Below are 27035 nucleotides of genomic sequence, written 5' to 3'. Positions count from 1 at the left end.
TCCGCATCATGTAACACCCAGCTTTTATGTACTTGAACTTTATAACTTTCAAAATGGTGATTGTCTTTCTCTAGAAACATACAAGCTGCTGCCAGCCACAGTTCTACAGACAGGAAGTAACTTATGGGAGCTAATTGGACATTACACTGAAAAGATATGAAGCTGGGAGTCCTACTGAAAGTGGGAGGGGCAACTGTTAAGGGACAGGAAGGCAAAGGAGATAATGATCTCATTTTCTTTTTGTAAAAGCTGCTCCTTGGAAGGCCTGGGATTCCATTTGGTCTTTGCATAGGGAGAGGAACCCCACCATCAGCCTTGTTCTGGTGAGAACAGCGAATATGGAAAAGGCACAGCCGAGTGTGGCCGACTTTAAGCAGAGGGCTTAAGTTCTTTAGGGAAAAGAAAAGATTCTACGGTGGTTTTCAAACATGGGAGTGCAGGGGAAACACTCTGAAGCTTGCTACAAGTGGGGATTCCTGGGTCGCCACTTGTTCAGAAGTTCAGAGCCAGTAGGCACTGGGCTGGAGCTTAGGAGTCTGCATTTTCAGCAGATAGTTTGGGAGGTTGGGGGCAGGGGGTGATGGATTATACTGAGAAACACTGCCCTGGATCATCAGGTTGGGGGAGAGGACCAGCCCTTGGTTTTGTCGCACAGAGTCATGGTGGCTGCAATAATCATCGAGGAAGGATAGCTTAGGGAAAGGGGAAAAGCAGCCTTCATTGAATCCCTCTCTGGGATGAGTGGTAGGGAATGTGCCTCTCAGGGCAGAGCAAGACAAAGGTGAAGCTAACTATAGCTCTAGTTTTATGGAAACTTCTCTTCTGCTTTTCCTTGCCAATACCTGATCTGACCAAGCCACCCTTGCTCAGAGGAGAGGATAGAAAGAAGAGAGAGAAGGAAAGAGACCCACTGTTAAGGAGAACTGGAGGAGTGTGTGTGTGTGTGTGTGTGTGTGTGTGTGTGTGTGTGTGAAGTGTGTGTAATATTTCCTAGCCAGTAGCCAGTAGTGAAATTAAATTAAGAAATAGGCTGTCATGACCTGTCGTCCACAGGTTATGGGATCATAGTATTGTTATGTGATTTTGTTTTCCTGTGTCTATGTGTATATACACGTCAGTGAACATAAATTAGTTTTGTAATAGAAGAAACAGTGAAGTCTTTAATAAAAGGAATGAGCAACGTTAAATACGATTTTTAAGTTTATTCATTGACTCATGAAAAACTAGATGACTTGGTGGCATTTGAGGTTGCTGTTTTAGCAGGTAGGGTTAAGGAAGGACACCCTTGGAGAGTTATCTCACGCCTGGACCAGGCTGCCTCCCTTGGTTCGTGTTTCAGTGCCACCATCAACTGCTACTGTTAGTGTGAGATTATAACATGTTCCTCCCTCTCATTGACCTGTGTGTTCCTTAGTAAAGTTCAGACTTTTTTTTTTTTTTCTGAAGGCTAAGACTTCCCACAGACCTTCAGTCTTCTGTTTCATATATATGAAAAGTTAGGAATGACAGCCTTGACTTTCTTTACTCTGTGTAGGCTTCAATCAAATTCACTTATTTTCTTTCCTTTGATCCCTCAAGTCGGACTTAGAGGTGTGCGTAACCCATGCCAAACAACATCGGGCCATCTTTAGAGAAAAGAGCAGAGCCCAGATGTGGGAGGAGGCTTCGTAAAGATTCAAAAACCAGCCCTTTCTAACAGACAGCAGTTAGTCAGTCAAGATCCCAGGACGGTGCTAGTAGGTTTTAAAGTCTCAGAGTATTTGAAACGTGCTGTTGCAAGGGTCATACCAATAAGCCTTGGACATATACAGATGTGTATTGCTCTCTATATCCCCCTCTTCAAAGGCAAAAAACAGTGTCATAAATTTCTCCATGAAAATTATGATTCAGAATTGGTGCATTTCACATGAGGACTAAGCAGGTACATATCAAATTCCTTATTACCTGACTCGAATTTCATAATTTACTCTTATTTAAATCCTATTAGCATATTAAGTTTTCAGTGGAATTTTATCCACTGCTTGTGTCCTAGCTGTTGGGTGCCAGAGGTGTAGATGGCTACATGTCATTGTGAAACAGGAGTAGATGGGGGTCTCCAATTGGTTCCCCCAACTCCAGCCAGCTTTATTTCTTGGCTTGTTACTATGGCCACATTGCCTTGGATTCTTACACATTGTTTTGTGGTTTTAAAATTCCCTTGGCTATAGACCGAAGGAAGTAGTGGTATAAGGAATTATCATGGGCTTTTTGAGGCATGACTTTGTCACTGGTTTGGGGATATTTGGCAAGACGTCTCATCCTATGTATGTATGTTTAAACATATAAATATAGAATTTAATAAAAGCATTATAATTATATGTAATATGTGTTAATCAGTAAAAATAGCATTATAAAGATGTCCCCTAATAAAGTGTTTGAATAAGACATGATTGTGCATTGACTCATGTTAAGTGGCAAATTACTATGATTAACACTTTTGTAATGAGAAATAGTAAAAGGATTTCAAAAATTACTTTAGCAGAAATCATTAGTCTATTCTGAGCATTTTAGTTAACTCTGCATAAACACACACACCCACACACACACACTCACAATTTTGGCCAGGATTTGTTCCCATAGATAAATTACCAGAACTGTTACAAGAAAAAAAATGATAGGAACTGGATGGATTTTATTTTTATATTTATTCTCAGATAGAGTTTCTAGAGAAGAGTAAACTGAACCAGAAATGAGAAATGGAAAATGAAGGGAGAGTAAGGTACCTGGAAAAGCCATCGGATTGATAATCAGTCTTATTTTCAGGATTGCCCCTTTCAAATTTTGCCCAATGAGGTAAATGGAAGGAAAACCTGATGTGAATGAAGAAGGGTATTTGATATTGTATGACCTGTGTAGAAATATTTCATCACACCCTTGTTAGAGTGGTTTTAGGAAAATTCTTCTGTCCTTTGCAGCTTACACAGTACTTTACCAAACATAATCTCACTTGAAATAAAGGACTCTTGGGGCACCTGGGTGGCTCAGCCGGTCATGATCTCACAGTCGTGAGATCGAACCCCACGTCAAGCTCTGTGTGGAGTGTTGAGCCTGTTTAAGATTCTCTCTCTCTCTCTCTCTCTCTCTCTCTCTCTCTCTCTCCCCCTCCCTCCCTCCCTCCCTCTCTCCTTCTGCCCCTGCTTCACTTGCCCTCTCTCTCTCTCTCAAAAAAGAAAGAAAGAAAGAAAGAAAGAAAGAAAGAAAGAAAGAAAAGTTTTTTTAAAGGAATAAAGGACTCCTTATGTCATATGGGTTGCCTGGGATCTGACCTCACTTCTCAATTTTAGTTTTACTATTGAAGTGTTAATGTAAAGGTTACTGATTCTGTTGAAACACCAGAAAACTCTATCCAGTGAGGATGCATCAGTGATTTGTCCTACTGTAGATCTCTTCATATGTACAAAGTTTCAAGATAGTCCAACATCCCCCAATTTTTTTTTTTAATTTTAAAAAATTTTTTTTTCAACGTTTTATTTATTTTTGGGACAGAGAGAGACAGAGCATGAACAGGGGAGGGGCAGAGAGAGAGGGAGACACAGAATCGGAAACAGGCTCCAGGCTCTGAGCCATCAGCCCAGAGCCCGACGCGGGGCTCGAACTCACGGACCGCGAGATCGTGACCTGGCTGAAGTCGGACGCTTAACCGACTGCGCCACCCAGGCGCCCCGAACATCCCCCAATTTTTAATACCACCATCGCGCAGTTTTTAATATCACCACCATATGTCACTGCCCCATTAAGTGCATCAACACTGATTGAGGAGTAGACAATGCACACTACGTTGAGTTGCGGCTGCTAGGTGGTTGGCTAGGTGCACTCACTAGCTATCCGAGAGCACTGGGTTTTATACTCCAGCCTGACAACCTGGTGTGAGTCAAAGTTTGTGCCTTAAAATTAAAAATAATAATAATAATTATTATTTGTCTTAGACCTTAAGGGTTCTTACCATATTTTAGGCATATGAATATCAATATCAAGAACATGGAGGTCCGTTGTATTATAAAACATCAAATAGACATAGATAATAGGTAATTGTAGTAATATTTCCCCCCTAAACTTTGTAACAGTTTTTTCTATATTAGCACACCATATTTATCACTTTACTGCACAATGAACCCACAGGGGGTGCTAATTGGTCATTAATTAAATTTTAGCCTTTCAACACTTTTGTATTCTCCAGTGGCTTTATCTGCAGTGAAGTATATAGTGTGGCCTTTGTAAATAGCCAGAAATTCCTATCAGCTTTATGGCTGCTATGGATATAATACAGGTGAAATTCAGCCCGAGTGAACATCATTTCAAGACTGCTATAATTCCTTGTGACCAGAAGTTTACCACCCTTGGACCAATGCCTACATGTTGGAAAAATGTTCAGTAAAAGTAGACTTTAATATGAGAAAACATTCTGAGGGACCAGATTCCTTTTTGAAAGAGAATCTGATTGCTTTGTTTGAAAATTCTAGTGGGTTATGGCAGTTCTTCAAGAAACCACTAACACAGTGGAATGAACTTTCTGAGGTCCATCATTGACTAATAAAAGTATTTTCAAACTTAGTTTTCTTAGTGGAAGAATTCCCTTTGCCTTATACTCCCCCAGTGAAGAGGTTAATGTAAAATTGCTAATGATTAACTTGGTAGCACTGAGAAATTTGCTGAGAATTTCAGAAGGTGTGGAGTTTTTTGTTTTTTTGTAAAGTATAATCGGTATATTTCACACTAGTGCAAAGGATTTTTTAAATTGTTTTAAATGTTTATTTTTTGAGAGAGATAGAGAGACAGTGTGAGTGGGGTAGGCACAGAGAGAGAGGGAGACACAGAATCTGAAATAGGCTCCAGGCTCTGAGCTGTCAGCACAGAGCCTGACGCGGGGCTCGAACTCATGAACCATGAATGAGATCATGACCTGAGGGGAAGTCAGATGCTTAACTGACTGAGGCACCCAGGCACCCCTAGTGCAAAGGATTTTGAAGCAAAATAAAATTCCTCAAGAAATTTCTAAACAATTAAAATAGTGTGAGATAAAGGGCTGGTGTCAGAACTATGTAATGTGGCTTCAAGATTTTGAATGCAGACCATTCCATTATGGGGGTTTTACTTTGGTAATGAGTTAATCACAACTTCCCAGCGTGTGCAGCTATTAAGGAAAAGCCACTGCACATTGACCTTCAAGATAACTCTAACAGCATTTGGAAGATTTTTGGGGGGTATTTTTATTTATTTTCTTAAAAAAAATTTTTTTTTTGCATTTATTTTTGAGAGAGAGAGACAGTGTGAGCAGGGGAGGGGCAGAGAGAGAGGGAGACACAGAATCAGAAGCAGGCTCCAGGCTCCAAGCTGTCAGCACAGAACCCAATGTGGGGCTCGAACCCACGAACTGTGAGATCATGACCTGAGCTGAAGTCGGCTGCTTAACTGACTAAGCCACCCAGGCGCCCCATTTTTATTTATTTTCTATTCAAAAATTTTTTAATGTTTATTTTTGAGAGAGAGAGAGAGAGAGAGAGAGAGAGAGAGAGACTTAGTGTGAGCAGGGGAGGGGCAGAGAGAGAGAGGAAGACACAGGATCTGAAGCAGGCTCCAGGTTCTGAGCTGTCAGCGCAAAGCCTGACATGGGGCTCAAACTCACAAACTGTGAGATCATGATTGAGCCAGAGTTGGATGCTCAACCGACTGAGCCACTCAGGTGCCCGTTATTTTCTATTTTTAAACAAATAATGCCTGTTAAGTCCTTTAAAAGTATTAGAATTTCATTATGAAAAAGGCAACAACTAAATGATAGTTAATTTGTTTTCCTTTGTATTATTACCACACTTACCAGTTATAACCTAAAGGTGACTTTGACTTTCATAGTAGTAGTAACAATTTAGTACATTTTTATATTGTAAAAATTTAGAAAGCTCTTTTATCCAATGTCAATTTTGATTCTTATGATATTAACTATGATGCAGGCTGGCACTTTTCCGATATTATAGATAAGGAAGCCAAAACTTAAAAAAAATAAGTAATTCCTAGAGTGTACAAGCAAATATCAGACCCAAACACATAGTAGGTGCTTAATAAATGCTGGTTAAATAAATGAATGAACAAAATAAGCCATGAAGAACTGCTTCAAATTCTTTGTGGTGTGAGGTCATGTATAAATACTAGACAAGAAAGTCACTAAAACTGGCCTTCTAACTCAAAATAGTAGAGATAAAAAGAGAGCCGACTTGGGAAAATTCACTGTGATGATGTCTATCATTATTAAGGGAAAGAGAAGCATGCTGAATAATATAGAATGCTTCCATCGCAGTACCATAAACAGATGTGTGATACATGATTGCCAATTATTGAACGCCAAGAGGTTGATGCTTATCATTAGTTATACATGTTTTTAAGTAAGCCAAAGGATAGAAAAAGTAAAGCAGTTCTCACCCCCCCCCCCCCCCCCCCCCCGTAAATGGAAACCACTTTCCTTCTGTCTGGCTTCAGAAACAGGTCTCGATTTCCGTGAGGGAGATGACTGTTCTTTAACTGGTTTCGCGTCAGCTTTTTCCTCTGATTTGAGAGGTGGAGTTAAGTGTGAACTGCTTAAGAATGCACTGTTTTCTGTTTAATTTGGCTGCGGAAGATGGAATTCATTGAGCTCCGTCTGTTCAAGTGAACTTTAAACAACAGTAAGCAAAACATTTGTACTTCTCTCTGCACACGAAATAGAAATGTGTCTGGCGAAAGAGACAGCGTGGATATAAAGACCCACCGAGGGCAAAGGAGGGGTGATAACAACTTCTTATCTCTTATGTTGGCTCATCTGAAGAAGCGCTAAAGGATTGTTGGGGAAAGTGAGCCTCTTTTTTCATTGCAAGTGAGCTCTGGTAGCTGGAATTCATCTTAATACTGTGGTGAAAACTGCGCACCACCAATTCCTGCTCCCCACAGCTGCTATCATTAATGGGTGACCACTCTTTTCCCTCATAACCTAACTGTTAATGCATTTAATTGGTCCTTCTAGAACAATTTGGAATGTTACAGAATTTAAAAGCATCTGTGAATTATAAATAATTTTAAAGTTTACATTTCTCTTTTGAACACCCAGTAAAGAGTATTCATTTTCAAGTAGTTAAATAAGTTTTATGACAACGAAGTGAATTTAATGCGGGGCTGTTGATTTTTGCAGAAAGTACGAAAGTTCTATCATTAAAATTGCAGCTTTTCTAAAACTGTTGATATTTCTATTGAGAATGAAAGGTAGCAATTGTGTAATCGTGTGTAATGGTTTATTTAGAATGACCATATCTTTAGCCATCGAAACCATTGCTTTAAAAATGTATTGTGTAATTTGGTTAGATGCTTTTACATATGGTGGTGTAAAATTGTTACTGTGATAGCACCAGGTTAACATGAGGAATATCTATGCTACCTGTGTCTGTTAAACACACGTGTCAAGATACTGTTCTCTTTGAGTGGTGCCTAACTTATCTTAGTCTTTGTGCGCCAACTATATATTCTCCTTGGGATTCTCAGTTTATCGTAAGGTGGCTCAGGCAACTAATGAATGAAAAAAGGACGGTGAACTCTTCTTAATATGAAAGTTCAGAACTGCTCCTACAGTGCCTGTGCTGACAGACATAATCATTTTAAGCCGATGGACGAGATAACGTGGACATTTGCTTTGGTCTTGTGTTTTAACCTATTGTTCTACGCTTAAAAAATCATCTTTGAAATGAACTTATTTTGATGTTCAATAATGCAATGACTGTATTGCCAGTGTTCTATGAAGAGAGGTACTCTGAAAATTACATTCTTGGCTTCAGAATTACATAGCACAATACTTGTTCCAAGGTTATCTGTCTGTAAAGACCCAAGATTATATCTTCTGTATGATAACTTACTTGGAACAAAGTCAGCATGGACTTATGGTCCATTAATTTTTAGATACCACCAACTATTTACGTTTTATTTTCTTGATGGCTGAATGTACAATGCTTAAGGCACTGTAGATTTCCATCGGGCCAATCCTTAAATATTCCAGTGGTTTCATTAAAGGAAAGAAAATGTCAAAATCTGTTTATACTATATACATAGAATTTTATATGCGGAAGCATAAATGCACACACCACATATAAATCTTTTTGTTTACATATGCAGCTTTTCTTCTAGGGATGGTAGGTGCCCCAGAAACATTCACTAATCTCTGTAACACCCCAGAGGGTAAGGAGCAAGAATTATTATCTTCATATTGCAGGTGAAGTACCTAGGTAGGGACAGATTAAACGACTTGGCCGGGTCACTCTCTAAGTCAGTTATGAAGCTAGAAATAAAACTCCAGACTCTTGACTTTCCGTTCACATTCTGAGTCATTGCACTGCTGTCATTACACCAGACCTGTCACTATGTGTGCTTTTCTTCCCTGGAAAAGTTACCATTGATGTAAATCCTATCCCTGTTAAGGAGCCTTGCTGTGTGGCACTTGCACACACATGATACTGAGTCCCTGAAGGGCAATTTAGAGAGTACTCTGCCGTTACGATGAACGAGCTCAGGTAGCCAAAGGATATCAGTAAGCCAGTTTCTCGAGGGCCCAGCCCTAAGAAGAACTAAAAGTATCAGAAGTTTCCAGAACTTCAGAGCTTCGGATAATTTCTTTACCATTGACAGTGATTCACTCCACCTTGTTATTTTATTCTCTCCTTAATAATTTTGGATTGTCCATGTTGTTACAGAGTCAACGTTCTGAAAGGCTCAGTCCTTGCCCTCAAAAGGCATGTATCTTACACTAGGACATGCTTAATGGTTCAAGATCAGCTTTGGCATCACCCCAAACCTTTCTGCCCATCCTCTCTTCCCCCTTCTTTGATCTTTTTTGTTTTTAATTGGCTACTCCAGTTAGACTTGAAAGCAAGGAGTGGCCAGGACCCTCGGCATTTATCAGCTGGCAGGCTGTAAACTGAGACTGTCGGGTCCCTGATTGGTGACCAGTCGGCACTTCTCGGGTGCGCTTGCCTGTTCCTCCCCAGCAGCCAGGATAAAATCACATCCAGTCTTTGCTCTCTCCTCTCCAGGTTGGCACACAAGGGGCCGGTGGCTTGGATCACAAAGGAACTTTGTGCTCCGGTGCCTTTTTTCTGTGGAATACCTTCTTCTAGGATGACTTCACTTTTCTGTTAGTGAGCACTTTTCCCCCATAAATATGACCGAACAGGTGTTGCTCTGCTGCTAACTGAGTTTCCAGCTGTCCTCCTCCGACACAGACCCGGCGAAATCTGTTGTTTCGTCCTTTTGGGCAGACTGGAGAACCATCAAGCCCGAGATGGAGGTCTTCCTTGCAGGATATGGCAGTTTTGTTGCCAGAAGATGGTCGGGAAAGCCTGGCTGGCTAACAAAGACAGGCCTTCAGCGGCTGGGTGTAGTTCCAATTCTGCATCCCCTTTGGCAGGAGCACAGAGGCTGCCGCAGTGTGGCCAGCCAGCAAAATTAGGAAATAAGGACCTCTTTTATTTACTCAGGCTGCTGAATCATGGGCATTCCTGTCTGCTTGGAGAAAAGTCAGGCGGCTCTACTTTCCACTGAAAGTCTCAGGAGTGTTTGAGACTTTCATCTCGGAGTGTTCACACACTTGTTTTAATGTGCTTTATGGAAATGGTGAAACTCAGCAAGTACAGTTGCTGTAGAAAAACATCTGCACTAACTATGCACACACATTTGCATCTTTAAATAGACTTTTAGGCCACGGAACTGGTTTCCAGCGAAGTTTTTTTTTTTTCTTTTCCCCCACCCCCGCCGCCGGTAAGAGCTACAGTTCTCCGAGAGTCACCTCAGAGTGTAAAGTGACTGATTCCAAAACTTAAAATTTAGCACGGACATGTTAAGTACTTCACACTGAAATGCAGAAAACCTGCCATAACACAGAGAGACATTCCTGTAAGTAGCACTTAGTGCCGAAGGGGGAAAAAAGTTCGAGTTGATTCAGGAACCGGCATTGAAAGAGTCCTCTGCAGTTTCTTCCCTGGGAAAAAAGAACTTGAAATAGTTGACATCTACACGAGCCACCTCAACATAGTTTGCGTTGTGACTGCCCAAAGGCCAAAGTTAGTAGGGACGGGCAGCTCTCAAAGACATAGGTAGACCTCAGAGAATATTGGCAAACACCAGGGCCACTGCACAAGTCTTGGGACACTGATCCCCTTAGAGCATGGACCAACTCCCCATGGGAGTTTTGTCAGTGAGTTCCTTGTGTGTCCCTGGGAGCACACATCCGTTTATAGTATGTCAGCAAATGAGTTTTTTACACTTTAGATTTTAAAATAGAAATCAGCCTTTTGTGAAACCTTTATTTATTTTTCTACAAGCAGCATTCCCTGCTCAAACTTTTTTCTCTGTTCCATCCCCCAGCCTGAGCCTTATGAATCCTGTACACTCTTTCCATGTACTTCAGTTACAAAGACACATCATCTCAGATTTTCACTTTCTTTTCCCTCAAGACCGAATAATAGGGACCGGAGAGAGAAGAGAAGGTTTCCAGCTCTCTTGAAACCCGATTGAGTAAAAACTTGATCCTAACCCTCGGCTCACTTGACATGTTGAAATTTACAAGCTTAAGAGAACAGTTATGTAATAGGTATAGTCAGGCATGGCCCACAGACAAGAACCTGATTTAAGAGTGGTGTCAGGGATTGCACACTATTTATAATGGTCTATTGCTCTGTAATTCTTTGTACATTTGTATAATAATATATCATGCCTGGACACAGTCTGCAATTTAATAATAAGTTCACTTGCTAAATTTTCAGGGTCAATAGTTATTTTCTTCAAGTCTAGATTCATGACAAATTCTGATTCACTGTTTTCCCAACTGTACAAATGAGATGATGTGTTTGAAAATATTTTTCAGTGAAACAACAGGACATAAGCCTAAGAGTAAATGTGAAATATAACAGGTTTTTACGTAGACTGCTGAGCAAATGTAATAAATAGCAATTGTTTTCAATTAAGGGAAATATTTTACAACTTTGGTTTGTTTTAGGGACACTTGTCTTTAAGTGACTTACAGTTTGTTTTTTAAAAGGATAGCTAGAATCACCATTGAGTTTGTTTTGAATTTTCTAAAATCATTTTTCTGTCTGTTCAATGGTGAGTTGAGTTGTCTGCCTGTGTTCTTTCTATGTATCCACTTTGCATTTAAATCATACCCAGAATTACCAGGGCCTTTCTTGCGCTGTAAACATGTTGGGTTATAGACTCCTATAAATGAGGATGCAAAATCATGCGGTTTTCAACTTGTGTTGTGAGGCTTTGTTGCAGTGGGCAGGGATCCAGGAATGGTGTTTGGTTGTTTTCTCAGAGTTACATGGTTGCCATCTGGCATTGATAGTGAGATGGTGTTGTCATCAGTTTCTAGATGCAGGAAAGGAATGATCCTCATCTGTTTCCTGTGGATAAGCAAGAGGTTGATAATCTAGTAAAATCTTGTTACCTTAAAGAAAGCAGACGTGGAATTTGTTTACATAATGCTTGCCAGTTTCTACTTTTATGTTAATAATATAGCTTGCTAGTGAACTTCAGCTTTGAAGAATTTAAAAACTTATTTGATCATATTCAAATTGAGGTTTAGTCGAATATCCTAATAGTATTCTAACTGGACCTTGTTATCCTGATAGAATCACTGTCCCCACCGGCTCCCCTCGACGGTCTTTGTCTGCATTTATGAACAACCTTGCTCTTTTGGAGAGTGAAAAGCTTTTACAGTTTCTTCTCATCTTGAATGATAGCTTGTTTTGAAAAGCCAAAAAAAAAGGGGGTTTTACAACTTATTTGAGGAGGTCTTATTTTCCACTTGGATGTTAAGAAAACAACAGAAAGATCAGCACACATTTGCCAAGCGCCGAGTTAAAAAACACCTCATAGGAGGTAGAGTTACTTTATGGATAACTTGCTAAGGTTATATCTGGCTTTCAGTCTTGTTTGTCTTCTCTTTGTTACTCATAAATCTTTCAGCATTTACCATAATCATTTATCACTTTTCCTGTTTCCAGTTTTTCACAAGTCGCTTTGTCTCTGCTCACCTCAAAGTGCAGGTCCTGTTTGGCTAAGGAAGTTCATGCTGCTGAAGCTTTTGCAAAAGGAAGAAATGGTGGGCCACCTCTTGAACTTTCCAAGCAAAATACAGTATTACAATCTGGCCCTTGTGAAACTCTCATTTTTTCTTGATCCTGGCTGATCCCAGCTACATGTAATATCTAGCAGTGCCCTCCTAACACTTAATAATCCATTTTCTGGCCTATGGTGTTCGAATCTTTCAGTTATTGAAGAAATCCTGGTTGTCTTTCATTACACAAGACGTAATTATTCTTGTGTTTTCTGTCTTCCTTCATGTGCTTACTTTTTAATATTTTTTTGCTGAAAGCAATAAGGTCTGTATCAATAAGAACCCCATAAAAAGATTTTGGTCTTCAGAATTGCCTTTTTTATATAAAAACAAGCAAAATGCAGAGGGAATTTTTTATTAAATATTAGACATCTGGGTTGACTGCATTAATTTTAAATCATTCCTGTAATATTTCCCCTTTTCATTTCGTTCTTCAGATGCTCACATAATATGCAAATCATTTTAGAATGAATACAGAAGAAACATTAAATATATTAAAATCTGCGTTTTAATAAAATTGTCGATGCGTAATATATACCTTGCTCCTAAGGAAAAATGATAACAAGTAATAAAAGGGGTAATTTAGACATAGAGCTATTTAATATCTTCTTATATTTTACAACCCGGTAAAAAGTAAATGTAGAATAAAAGCTTTGGGTTCAGATTTGGAAGGGTTCCACTCAAATATTCTGTCCTCCATTCCCCCCACCCCCACCCTCACCCCCGCCAGGTTCTAGATAGTCCGACTGTATGTCCCTGTTGCAATGGTACTGTAAACCCGTTCTCGAGTGCTCAGCCCATAAGATAAAACGTTCCATTGCTTCTCGTTGCAGATGGAGTGGATGTTGAAGATGATCCCACGTGCTCTTGGCCAGCTTCCTCGCCTTCCAGCAAGGACCAGACTTCCCCCAGCCATGGAGAAGGTTGCGACTTTGGAGAGGAAGAAGGCGGCCCCGGACTCCCGTACCCATGCCAATTCTGTGACAAGTCCTTTAGCCGCCTCAGCTACCTAAAGCACCATGAGCAGAGCCACAGTGACAAGCTGCCTTTCAAATGCACCTATTGCAGTAGGCTGTTCAAACACAAGCGGAGCCGAGACCGCCATATCAAACTCCACACGGGGGACAAGAAGTACCACTGCAGCGAGTGTGATGCTGCGTTCTCCCGAAGTGATCACTTGAAGATCCACTTAAAGACTCACACGTCCAACAAGCCATATAAATGTGCCATTTGTCGCCGCGGGTTCCTGTCCTCTAGCTCCTTACACGGACACATGCAGGTACACGAGAGAAACAAGGACGGGTCCCAGTCTGGCTCCAGGATGGAGGACTGGAAGATGAAGGACACTCAGAAGTGCAGTCAGTGCGAGGAAGGCTTTGACTTCCCAGAAGACCTGCAGAAGCACATCGCAGAGTGCCACCCCGAGTGCTCCCCAAACGAGGACCGAGCGGCCCTCCAGTGCATCTACTGCCACGAGCTGTTTGTGGAGGAGACGTCCCTCATGAACCACATGGAGCAGGTGCATGGCGGGGAGAAGAAGAACTCTTGCAGCATCTGCTCTGAGAGTTTCCACACGGTTGAGGAACTGTACAGCCACATGGACAGTCACCAGCAACCCGAGTCGTGCAACCACAGCAACAGCCCTTCCCTGGTCACCGTGGGCTACACTTCGGTGTCCAGCACGACTCCAGATTCCAACCTCTCCGTGGACAGCTCAACCATGGTGGAAGCCGCCCCGCCGATCCCAAAGAGTCGAGGGAGGAAGCGGGCTGCCCAGCAAACCCCTGACATGACCGTTCCCTCGAGTAAACAAGCGAAAGTTACCTACAGCTGTATTTACTGCAACAAGCAGCTATTTTCGAGCCTGGCAGTCCTGCAGATTCACCTGAAAACTATGCATTTAGACAAGCCAGAACAGGCCCATATTTGTCAGTATTGCTTGGAGGTGTTGCCCTCACTCTATAACCTAAATGAACATCTTAAGCAAGTGCATGAAGCTCAGGACCCAGGTCTGATCGTCTCTGCCATGCCTGCCATAGTCTACCAGTGCAACTTCTGCTCCGAAGTTGTCAACGACCTCAACACTCTTCAGGAACACATCCGATGTTCTCACGGATTTGCGAACCCTGCAGCTAAGGATAGCAATGCATTCTTTTGTCCCCACTGCTACATGGGGTTTCTCACTGACTCTTCCCTTGAAGAGCATATAAGGCAGGTCCATTGCGACCTCAGCGGCTCCCGATTCGGGTCGCCGGTGCTTGGGACTCCAAAAGAACCAGTAGTCGAAGTCTATTCTTGTTCCTATTGTACGAATTCGCCGATATTCAACAGCGTTCTTAAACTGAACAAGCATATCAAAGAGAATCATAAAAACATTCCCTTGGCCCTGAATTATATTCACAATGGGAAGAAATCCAGGGCCTTGAGCCCCTTATCTCCCGTGGCCATAGAGCAGACGTCTCTTAAGATGATGCAGGCAGTGGGAAGTGCGCCTGCACGTCCGGCTGGAGAATATATCTGTAATCAGTGTGGTGCTAAGTACACATCCCTAGACAGCTTTCAGACTCACCTAAAAACTCATCTCGACACTGTGCTTCCAAAATTGACCTGCCCTCAGTGCAACAAGGAATTCCCCAACCAAGAATCCTTGCTGAAGCACGTTACCATCCATTTTATGATCACCTCAACATACTACATCTGCGAGAGTTGCGATAAGCAGTTCACATCAGTGGACGACCTTCAGAAACACCTGCTGGACATGCACACCTTTGTCTTCTTCCGGTGCACCCTCTGCCAGGAAGTGTTCGACTCAAAAGTCTCCATTCAGCTCCACTTGGCCGTAAAGCACAGCAATGAAAAGAAAGTCTACAGGTGCACATCGTGCAACTGGGACTTCCGCAATGAGACTGACCTACAACTCCACGTGAAACACAACCACCTGGAAAATCAAGGGAAAGTGCACAAGTGCATCTTCTGTGGTGAGTCTTTTGGCACCGAGGTGGAGCTGCAGTGTCATATCACCACTCACAGTAAGAAGTACAATTGCAAATTCTGCAGCAAAGCCTTCCACGCGATCATTTTGCTGGAGAAGCACTTGAGGGAGAAGCATTGCGTGTTTGAAACCAAGACTCCCAACTGTGGAACGAACGGGGCTTCCGAGCAAGTGCAGAAGGAGGAGGTGGAGCTGCAGACCTTGCTGACCAACAGCCAGGAGTCCCATAACAGTCACGATGGGAGCGAAGAAGATGTGGACACCTCGGAGCCCATGTACGGGTGCGACATCTGCGGGGCAGCCTACACCATGGAGACCCTGCTGCAGAACCACCAGCTCCGAGACCACAACATCAGACCCGGAGAGAGTGCCATCGTGAAGAAGAAAGCCGAGCTCATTAAAGGGAATTACAAGTGTAACGTGTGCTCTCGAACCTTCTTCTCTGAGAACGGCCTCCGTGAACATATGCAGACCCACTTAGGCCCTGTGAAACACTACATGTGCCCTATTTGCGGGGAGCGGTTTCCCTCCCTTTTAACTCTTACCGAACACAAAGTCACGCACAGTAAGAGTCTTGATACTGGAAACTGCCGGATTTGCAAGATGCCTCTCCAGAGCGAAGAGGAGTTTTTGGAGCATTGCCAAATGCACCCTGACTTGCGCAATTCCCTGACGGGATTTCGCTGCGTGGTCTGCATGCAGACAGTGACGTCCACCTTAGAACTCAAAATCCACGGGACATTCCACATGCAAAAGACAGGGAATGGGTCTGCAGTCCAGACCACGGGGCGTGGCCAGCATGTCCCCAAACTGTACAAGTGTGCGTCTTGCCTCAAAGAGTTCCGTTCCAAGCAAGATCTGGTGAAGCTTGACATCAATGGCCTGCCATATGGTCTGTGCGCTGGCTGCGTCAGTCTCAGTAAGAGCGGCAGCCCAGGCATCAACATCCCTCCCGGCACGAGTAGACCGGGCTTGGGCCAGAATGAGAATCTGAGTGCCATTGAGGGTAAAGGCAAGGCGGGGGGACTGAAGACGCGCTGTTCTAGCTGCAACGTTAAGTTTGAATCTGAAAGTGAACTCCAGAACCACATCCAAACGGTCCACCGAGAGCTCGTGCCAGATAGCAACAGCACGCAGTTGAAAACTCCCCAAGTATCGCCAATGCCCAGAATCAGTCCCTCCCAGTCGGATGAGGTAACTTGCCTTTTTAATGTTTGCTATTTAACCTCCTCAAGAAACTGTTGCCACTTCATGTTTACCCTTTCTGCAGCCTTATTTATTGTCATGTGCCGAGAGATGCGTAGATTGAAATGCAGTGGTGTTTTTCCCCCCATAGCCATTAGCCAGCAATTACTTGCTTCTTGATAAGCAGCATTTTGGCTTGAATGGTGCAAAATAGGACTAATTCCAGTCTCCCTAGGATATTGTCTTCTCTATGACTGAAGAGATCAGCACTCTTGCCAGCACCACTGAGATCTGGAATCTCAGCATAGCTTTACCGCGAGTTGAAATCCCCAGCTATGACTTGTGTGTATGGCAGAGAGATAATGACATAAAAGTAAGATGCAATGGGCCAACATGCTGGCTTAGAGTAAATTAAAAAGAATATATATATTTGTGGATAACAAATTGGGTAGGGGCGGCTTTATAATACCATGTTGTCAACACTCACTGTTTCTCTTTGTCTTCTGGGTAGTGAGCAAAATATTTTCTCACAACAGGGTTTTGTAAAAGCCGCTACATTTATTAAGCGTCACGTGCCCAACGTTCCTTTAAAAGGCATCCCCTTAAATATCCCCGAGTCTTCACTGTCTGGTTTTGGGTTTCACAATTAAAGTGGATTTTTTTTTCTTAGTTTAAGAGTGGTTTCATGCCTTCTTTGCCATAACGAGTATGAAAAATAAGTTCATTTACAATGAAATAGTTTTAGAAGTCATCAGTCCTTGAAGCTGAGCAGAGGATGGTTCATTTTATTATAATTTCTTTATGCTTTATCACCTGGTTTCCAAGAGTTCTTTTCCACTTCCCTACCTGCCCCTATCTGGAGATCCATCCAAATGCAGACCCCAGGGAGATCCATTTCCCTTCAGTTTGGGGTCACTGCATTTTCCTTATCTTGTCTCTGCACTCACACCCTCTTGGAGGCCCCCCTGCGTGTCCCTGCAGATAGCCATCAGTCAGCTGGTAGGGGAGAGCCGGGAAGACTGACACAGAGCCCATCCTCCTGAAATGTGGCATCTGCGTGACAGGCAAGCTCCCAAACTTTGAAGCTGCTTCCCTTTCTTTCCTTCCAAGGAAATCTGCACCTCTCTCTCATTTAAATAAATGAAGTCCTTTCCAACTGATGAGGACAGCTGCAAGAACATAGCTTTGATAATGGCTCCTGGCTCACGTGTTGGATCAAATAGTTTCTCTTGGTAGTTAGGATCATATGAAATGAATTGTTTTTTCCAACTTTTTATTTCATGAGATGTCTAAGCCTACAGAAAAGCTAAAGGAATAAGACAGTGAAAGCATGTGCGTTTGTGTATCCGTATCACAGATATACCGGATATGAACATTTTGTCACATTATTCTCTCTCTCTCTCTCTCTCTCTCTCTGCAACCTTTTTATTCACCTGAACCACATGAAAGTGAGTTTCAGACATCATTATTTTTCTAAGAATAAGGACACCTTCCTATTTAACCACAACATTATTAATTAAGGCAATTAACTAAATCGGTTAAAGAAATCTAGTGGATCTATAATATCATCTATAAGAAGTCCATATTCAAATTTATCCACTTGTCCCAAAAAGGTCTTATTTTTAAAATGCTTATGAATGAGAATTTTAGAAATCTGTTTATGTAGAAAATTATTCCTCTCCCCCTTTTTAAATTTTGCTATGCTTAGCACATATAGAGGAGTTTGTATATTCATGTTCGATTTAAATGGTGCATAAAATTGATTTAAAATGACTGTATTTGTGTGTGTGTGTGTGTGTGTGTGTGCGTGCGTGTGAGTGATTGTGGTGGTGTGTTCGTTAAAAATCAAGCAAAATGGGGCTCTTGTTTCTAGTAGATTGTGGAAAGGAATGTATGTGCCTGTTCCTTCTCATCTGTTCCTGGCTTATGTTTTCTGATATTCCTAAATTGCTATGTATTATAATACCATTTGAGGTGAAAATTTTTTTAATGAGGGAGGACCTATAAATAGTCTTTACATGTTAATTTGGTTAGAGTTATTTGCTTAGAGAATTTATCATTAAGGGATGGTCAAGTATTTAATTATACCTAAAATCTTAATGGTAAAGTTGAACTACATCCTGCACTTAACATAGAATAATGTATAAAATATTTGAAAAGTACTTCTTACTTGTAATTATTACAATAGTGTTTTTTAAGCACTGAGATACCTCGAGTTAAAAGTGACTCTTTTAGAAGGGTACCTCTTTATTAAGCCGGGCTTATGAGACCTTGTAGCAATGTCCTTAATCAATCAGATATAAGGATTCATTTATATATATTTCCTTTGTGTTTCAAAAGTTCACTAATTTGTTTGACATTTTCATCCATTGTTATTATTTTTTCTGCATTATACTATTAAAGTCATAAAGTTTCATGTGCTCCCTTCCTTTCTGATATCCTCTATAATTAAAAATGTACAGTAGGCCATATTATTTGGACTTGACATAGAAAATTATCTTTCATACGTGGAATTTTACGAAAAAAAGTCCCCAAATAATGCATCAGCAAGAAAAAGTCATGTCATAAAAATTAATTTGTTCACATTCTTTGTTAGTCAAGTTAAGCTTCTGTGACTTTGCATGAGTGTTGTGTAAATTTTTTTACCATGTAGGTAAGAGAGAAGTTATTACATAAGTCTTTGCCAAAAGACAGGTATGCCATGTGGGAATACATTTTATCACAAAAAGATGTCTGACATGTATGTCTATTGACTTAGATGTCCTAGGTAGGAATGAAGGACTTAGTGATATAGGTGGTATTTTCATCTCTTCTTCTGGCTGAGGATTGAGACTTCAGAAGAGAAAAGAAGACCACGGGAGATCATAAAACCTGGATACACAGATATTGTCAAGAGCAAGATTAGAATTTTTTCTGGACTGTGACTTGTGATCACATAGGGGTATTGGTAGACACTGGAATGAATATTTCCAAGACTGAAAAGAATGTTTTTTTTTGGTCGGGACTAGATTACCTATTTAAAAGGGATTTAGATATAATCTAGGGAGGGATAAGCATTGTATAAACGCATGTGATCTAAGAAATGGATGAAAGACAGACACATGACACTTAAAAGAAGAATAATAGCAGGTAGCTGTCACGTAATGGAGAAATTTGGAATTAAAGACAAAAGATCTGAATGTCAACCCCGTTTTTTTCTGCATAATGCTTTCGGAATTTGTGAAAAATGTTTTCTTTGTGCCAAAATCCTATAATTATCAATCTAATTTTGCTATGGAGTCTTTGTTTTGAATAAAATATTTGAGGGAACCCATTCATTTCCCTTTTGCTCTTAAAGATTGAGTATGGTATACATTTATGCATAACCTACAACGATACCTACAATGATTCCATAAATGGTAGAGATAACCTGACACAGGGGAAATGCTGACCATCTAGATTTTTCCATACATGAAACACCTCACAGAGTTACTGACATTTACTGTGTGTTGAATAAATGTTAGTTCTTCTTCTGCAGTTCATTGACACTGATCCTGTCTGGTCAGGTTCTGCCCCATCTGGACCTCAAAATGTTTTCTCACGATGACATTAGAAGATGGGTCCTCCTGCTTCCATTTCTCCAGGATCTCTGTAGGCACGTCTCTTCACGGGGTTATTTACTCACATTTCAACTCACACCACCCCTACCAGTGCATTGAAATTGCTCTTGGAAGGGTCCCCAGTTGTGTCTATGTTGCTGGATACTCGCACAGTGCCACAGAATCAGAACCAGAGGGACCATGGAGGTTATCTGATTAAGCTGCCTTCTTTTACAGACAGCGAGTCAGGCCCAGATAAATTGAGATCTGAGATGACACAGCTCGTAAGTGGTAAACAAGGGGCTCTGAGAACCTGACTCTCTAAGTCCAGGTTCAGGATTTTCTTCTCATAAATCCACCGGACTCTCCTCCAGCTACAGTCTCATCCATATTCTTTTCATAAAATCCTCTCTGTATTGCTGTCTTATTTTCTCTTGTCATTCACTTCCTCCACCCACTGCAAGGGATCGTCTGCTTCCATCACTTTACTGCAGCTGACCTCTTTAAGGTCTCTATTGATCCAATTGACCAGTGCAGTGCCTTTTTTTTTTTTTTTTTTTTAAAGAGAACTTACCCTAGTTTGTGTACTGTTCTACTTGTCACTGTTGGCCACTTCCTCTTTATCTAACCTCTGTTTTCTCTCCTGGTTCCCTTCACAGAATGATCTGTACCCTTCTTCGTACTCTGTCTGCTCCTATACATTAAGGCCCATTGCTACTGTTATTCTGCATACCCGCTCTATGTGGCTTCATCCACTCCCATGGCTCCAGCTATCACATTTTATGGATGACTCCAAATGATGTCTCCAAAATGCAAGAGGGAACTTCCGGGGGCTGATGGAAATATTCTGTATCTTGACTCTGGCGGTGGTTACATGACTGTATGCATTTATTAATACTCACCAGGTATAAAATTAGTGAATTTTCATATGTGAATTACATCTCAATGAAACTGATTTTAAAAATGGTATCTAGGACTTACCCCCTTTCCAGTGATTTTCAGACTCCTACACACAGCTGCCTTCTTGATATATTCACTCACATGTTTCCATACATTTTAAAATCAGTGGGACCAAAACTGAACTCATAATTTCTCCGAACCTGCTTCTTTTCTTATATTTTCTATTTCACTTGTGGAGCCATTGATTTTCTTGTCTCCCTTTTCTCCACATCCAGTTGGTCATCAAGTGATCTCTGTTTCAGCTCATATATATTTCTTAGATCAATCCCTTCCTCTCCATCCCCTTACCACATTTATAATTCAATCTCTGATCGTCTTTCACTAAACTACTGAAGCAGCCTCCTAATTGTTCCCTTGGACTTTAGTCTTATCATTTTCAAATCCGTCTCCACAAAGCTGCCAGAACAATCTATCTAAAACACAAATCTGAATAGCATGTCCCTCCCTATTTGAAATGTTTTGAGTGCTCTATACCTTTATCCTCATAGGATAGTATACTATCCTTTATTGTGACATAGAATGATTCTTCAGGTTCCGGCCCCTGCTAAATTTTCCCTTCCTTTTCTTACCTTACACCTTATTCCATAGTTGAAAATACTTTAATTAACCCACAGGTGACACAGTGCGTCTGTGTCTCACTAAGGCTGCCCTATCCCTTCTGCCCAAATAATCTCTTTCCTCCTGACTGTGCTCCACCTTCTGTAAGGCTGTCCACCTTAACCTCTATTCGGAGATCAACTACTCTAGAAGGCTTCCTGTGACCCCGACTTCCCACTCCAAACATCTCTTCTCCCCTTGAATGCTCTGTGTATACAATACATCCTAAATATATAAAAATAGTCACATTGCTTTATAATTACCTCTTTATGTTTCCCTTCCTATGAGTTCCTCAGGGCAAGAATTTACTTAATGTCATATTTCTAATACCCATGACAGCGCCCGGCCCACAATAGGCAAATGCCTCTGTGGGTGGGTGTTGTGGAGCTGTGTCTGGCTGGTGGCTCGCCCAGAGCCTTTTCCCATACATGGCAACATGGCAGGACAGCTGGCCACCTAGCTTTTTTCATACAGGAGCCACCTGGTACAATGACAGAAACCTAGAAGGTGTTGGATAAATGTATGCTCTTCTTCTGAGCCTGTTAATTTTAGGATCACTATCCGCGCTTTTTTACTCCATTTGGACTCAAAACGTTCCACCATCGTTGAAGTTCCATCATAGACGTCGTGAACATGGTCCTGTCTACTGTTCATCATTCTATTCCAGTCAAGTCCTGCTTTCCCAAAGAAGTTGTACGTGGTCCCACCAACTTGGTCAGTGGTCTCCAGATTCCAAAGTGAGCCTTTCTGTCTTCATCCTTACGGCATGAGGCCCAGTAGACAGCTCTTTCTCGACATGCTCCTGTGACTTATGGCATTTCCTCTCCTAGTTTTCTTCCTACTTGGGCCTTTGGAGGTTTTCCTCCGGTGCCTGTTCTAAAAGTGTAGGGATTCTTTGAGGCTCATCGTTGGCCCACTTTTTCTTCACTGTCTACTCTCCCAACAGCATCTCATCTATTCATGTGGCTGTAACTATCTCTATGCTAAGAATTCCCAAATTTATATTCATAGCTTGCACCTCTTCCTAGTTCCAGATTACTGTGTGCTACTGACAGCTTGACTTGTTTATTTGTATCTCTTCTAGATATTTGAAGTGTAATGAATACAGCCTAAAGGCTTGATTTTCTCTCCTGAAACTGATTTCGTTTTCCAGACTTCCATCATTTTAGTAAAGGGAGCCACCCTACACCCAGTTATTCAAGCAAGAAACCTGGGAATTATTCCTGATTTTTTTCCCTTCTCCTCATTCCCCACATCTAATCTGTTAATGAGTACTGTTGATTGTGCCTTTTTTTTTTTTAATTTTTTTTTTCAACGTTTATTTATTTTTGGGACAGAGAGAGACAGAGCATGAACGGGGGAGGGGCAGAAAGAGAGGGAGACACAGAATCGGAAACAGGCTCCAGGCTCTGAGCCATCCGCCCAGAGCCCGACGCGGGGCTCGAACTCACGGACCGCGAGATCGTGACCTGGCTGAAGTCGGACGCTTAACCGACTGCGCCACCCAGGCGCCCCTGTTGATTGTGCCTTTAATGAGTATCTCATCCATGAGTTTCTATGTCCGAAGCCATCTTCATGGTCTGGGCTGCATCCTCGCCCGGACACTGCAGTCGTTTCCTAATGGAGTCCTCTCCGTCTTCTGCACGCTTCCAATCCATCCTTCCTGCTGCGCTGGATGGAATCTAGCAGACATGTAAATTATGGAGTCTTTTAAAATTCTTCAGAGACTTCCCACTTCCCTCAAATACAAGCCCAGCCTCTCACCAGCTTATGAGGCCACACATAGTCTGGCTGTAGCTGGCTGCTCTCACCTTGCTGGGGTGCCTCCTCACACACTGTGCCTGGCCTCCTGGCCTCCTGAGTAGGGGTCTGCTTTTGAGGCTTCACATTGAGCCACCTATTTACCTGGGCTACTCTTCTGGATCAGCCTGTCTGCACCTTTCTCATCTATCAGATGGGCTTCCCCCCAGAAACTTATCAAAGTTAGTATCCTCCTAGGATTTTCGCTTCAAATTATTATTTGTGTACTTGTTTATTTCCTTCTTCCCTTTTCTCACCTCTGAATACCCAACATGTTTGTCATGAGGTCTCAGTAAATATCAGTTGAATAAATGAACATAGTTAAATACTTCAAAGTAACAAAAAAAGTATCTATCCCATCTTTAGGTGTATACCTATGCATATCTAGTAACTCATACATAGAGATATAGATAAGTTTACCCAATTGTGCCTGCATGCTTTAAAGTCAAGTTTGATCTAAAAATATTAAAATAAGCTAAAAGACTTGAGGTTTCTAACAATCCAAAGATCACCTTCAATATGAAGGTCTAAGTGCCTTGAAGTCAATATTCTTTCTTCATGGTTCTTGCACAGAAAATGGCAATGTACATGGTGGTAATTCAGAACTCAGTCATGTTCCACAGTTCTGTTTTATTTTGTTTTATGTAATAAAAATTTCCATAAGAGGCTGGATTTAAGATTTTAATTTTAAATTGCTGATAGTAAGTTTTGCTAAGTTAAAAGAGCAAAAATTAAGTAAGCTTCTTCTAGGTAAATTTTATGTACACACACACACACACACACATATAATATTTTTTTTTAAGAAAGAGAGTGAGCAGGGGAGAGGGGCAGAGGAAGACAGGCAGAATATTCAGTAGGCTCTATGCTCAGTGCAGAGCCCGATACAGGGCTTGATCCCATGACCCTGGAATCACGACCTGTGCTGAAATCAAGAGTAAGACGCTCAACTGACTGAGCCACCTAGGTGCCCCCTAGGTAAATAGTATATGTATTATTATATACATATACATATATATGTAAAACAATTTTTAAAATATATATATATTTTACATACATATATTATATATATATTTTTTTAAAGATTGTTCAACATTTTTAAGGTTAAACCGATCCACATTTTTACTTAAAAACATTTTTTTAATGTTTGTTTTTGAGAGTGAGAGAGAGAGAGTGCGAGTGGGGGACGGCAGAGAGAGAGGGAGACACAGAATCTGAAGCAGGCACAGAATCCGAAGCAGCTGTCAGCACAGAGCCTGACATGGGGCTCAAACTCAGGAACCTTGAGATCATGACCTGAGTGGAAGTCAGACGCTTAACTGACTGAGCCACCCAGGCGCCCCAATAATATTTTAAAATTAAGTAGAAAATTTACATGACTAAATAAATCTGTAAGATTCAAGATGCTCTTGAAATAGAATGAGTTGCTTTGCCAAGTTTGGGCTGCTTTCAGATTTATTGTTGCTATGTTCAGTGTTTGTTTGGCATCTATAGTGTACTAGTACAGAGAGTTAAGACCCCTGGCATAATTATCAAGGCATGGAACATGAAAGCAGCTGTCTCATGCCCATGCTTTGTCCCTAGTCCTATGCTTACCTTGCATTGATCATTGCTCCATACATTGAACTTGCTGCCACTACCATCCCTCCGTTTTCTTCGCTTCTTTCCAGCTCTGGATTTTTATGCTGATGTGTTCCATATGGTTCCAAATATGGAATTCAGAAGTCAGAATGTTTTTGTATACAACCATAAATCTTGAATTGTACATAATATTTGTTCTTTGAGTACTAGGCCAAAAGAGTGTGGAATCACCATATGCGGTGGTAAAATTCCATTTAGGAGGAACATTTTATGTTTTGGCTTAAATGGTGTTGAGATAGAAATTAGTAAATATGTAAGATGATTTTGAATAATGAAAGAAAATCAAAATTGTCAAATTGGCTAACATACAGTGTATGAAGTGTGTTCTTGGTTTTTGGGGTAGATTCCCATGGTTCATTGCTTACATACAACACCCAGTGCTCATCCCAACAAGTGCCCTCCTCAATGCCCATCACCCATTTTCCCCTCTCCCCCATACCCCCACTCCCCCATCAACCCTCAGTTTGTTCTCTGTATTTAAGAGTCTTTTATGGTTTGCCTCCTTCCCTTTCTGTTTGTAACTATTTTTCCCCCTTCCCTTCCCCCCATGGTCTTCTGTTAAGTTTCTCAAGATCCACATATGAGTGAAAACATGATATATGTCTTTCTCTGACTGACTTATTTCACTCAGCATAATACCTTCCAGTTCTGTCCACATTGCTGCAGATGACAGGATTTCATTCTTTTTATTGCCAAGTAGTATTCCACTGTGTATATAAACCACATCTTCTTTATCCATTTGTCAGTTGATGGACATTTAGGCTCTTTCCATAATTTGGCTAATCTGCGCTTCTCTTCCCCTCACCTGCATTTCCTATTACTTGTTTCCTATTAATTATTGCCCCACACAGATGACTAAAATAGCAAATTTCAAATGTCAACCTCATTCTGAGGCCCAATCTTGGATTTTCAGCTACCCATTTGACATTACGGGTTCTACATTCTTCTAGCCCTTTAACCAAATCGAATCACAATTTCTTTTCCCATTTTTGACAATGTTCCATCTTTCTCCTAGTCATTTTGGTCTGAAACTTTGTTTGTATCTCCTATACCTTCTCTATTCTTCAAGCCCTTTGTGTCAACCACTCCTGCTGTTAACATTTCATGCATCCCCTGTCCAGGCCACACCTGTACACTGATTGCTCACCTTCACTCTTTGCCTATCATAAAGGAGGTCCTCTATAAAAAATAGCGTAGGGGCACCTGGGTGGCTTAGTCAGTTAAGCATCCAACTTCGGCTCAGGTCATGATCTAGCTGTTTGTGAGTTTGAGCCCCGCATTGGGCTCTGTGCCGACAGCTCAGTGCCTAGAGCCTGTTTCAGATTCTGTGTCTCCCTCTCTCTCAGCCCCTCTCCTGCTTGCACTCTGTCTCTCTTGTCTCTCAAAACTGAATAAACATTCAAAAAATATTTTAAAAAACATTAAAAAAACGGTATAAACTTTAAAAGCTTAGGTTCACACAAAATCACATTCTCTGGCCACAGTACAAATATATGATACATGAAAAAGGTGTCTTTTTAAAAACCTCCATAAATTTTAAAATGAAAATCACACATGGAACAAAGGGGGCATAAAAAGAGAAATTAAAAATACTTAGAACTGAAAGATAACTGTACCGCAGAACCTGGGAGATGGAAACAAAGCAGTACCTAGAAGAAAAATTGTTACAGTGTAAGTGTACATATTCGAAAATTTAAAAAGTCATGCTATCAATAAGCTAAACATCCAACTTAAGACATTCAGACCAGAACAACAAAACAAGCCCATGAAAAAAATAGAAGAGACGAAAATTATAAAGCAAAGACCAAAAGTAATGAGATAGAAAACTAACAATGAACTAAAAAGCTAGTTCTATGAAAAGACTAATAAAATGTATGAACTTTTGGTGAAATTAATCAAGTTAAAAAATAACATTAAATAATAATAATGAAGGGGAGCCATAATATCATATATGCAGAAATTTAAAAGGTAGTAGGAGACGGGGCTCCTGGGTGGCTCAGTCAGTTGAACATCCAACTTCAGCTCAGGTCATGATGTCGTGTACGTGGGTTCAAGCCCTGCATCGGGCTCTGTGCTGACGGCCTAGCTTTGGATTCTGTTTCCCTCTCTCTCTGCCCCTCCCCTG

At 41.2% G+C, this 27035-nt stretch overlaps 1 protein-coding gene across 6 annotated transcripts in view; it reads left to right on the top strand.

Moving 5' to 3' along the window:
• ZNF521 (zinc finger protein 521) overlaps window positions 1-27035 on the top strand; it is a 281891-nt gene that overhangs the window by 104855 nt on the left and 150001 nt on the right. For all 6 annotated transcript variants that reach the window (XM_045458559.1, XM_045458560.1, XM_045458557.1 and 3 more), the window contains one exon: window positions 12994-16346. In XM_045458559.1, coding sequence (XP_045314515.1) covers window positions 13434-16346 — 2913 coding nt within the window. In that variant the 5' untranslated portion in view covers window positions 12994-13433. The remainder of the gene's footprint in view (window positions 1-12993; window positions 16347-27035) is intronic.

The sequence above is a fragment of the Leopardus geoffroyi genome, chromosome D3 (genome assembly GCF_018350155.1).
Source record: "Leopardus geoffroyi isolate Oge1 chromosome D3, O.geoffroyi_Oge1_pat1.0, whole genome shotgun sequence".
In the NCBI taxonomy this organism is placed as follows: Eukaryota; Metazoa; Chordata; class Mammalia; order Carnivora; family Felidae; genus Leopardus; species Leopardus geoffroyi.
Note: the sequence above shows the minus strand (reverse complement) of the source record. Positions and strands in the feature narration are given on the sequence as shown.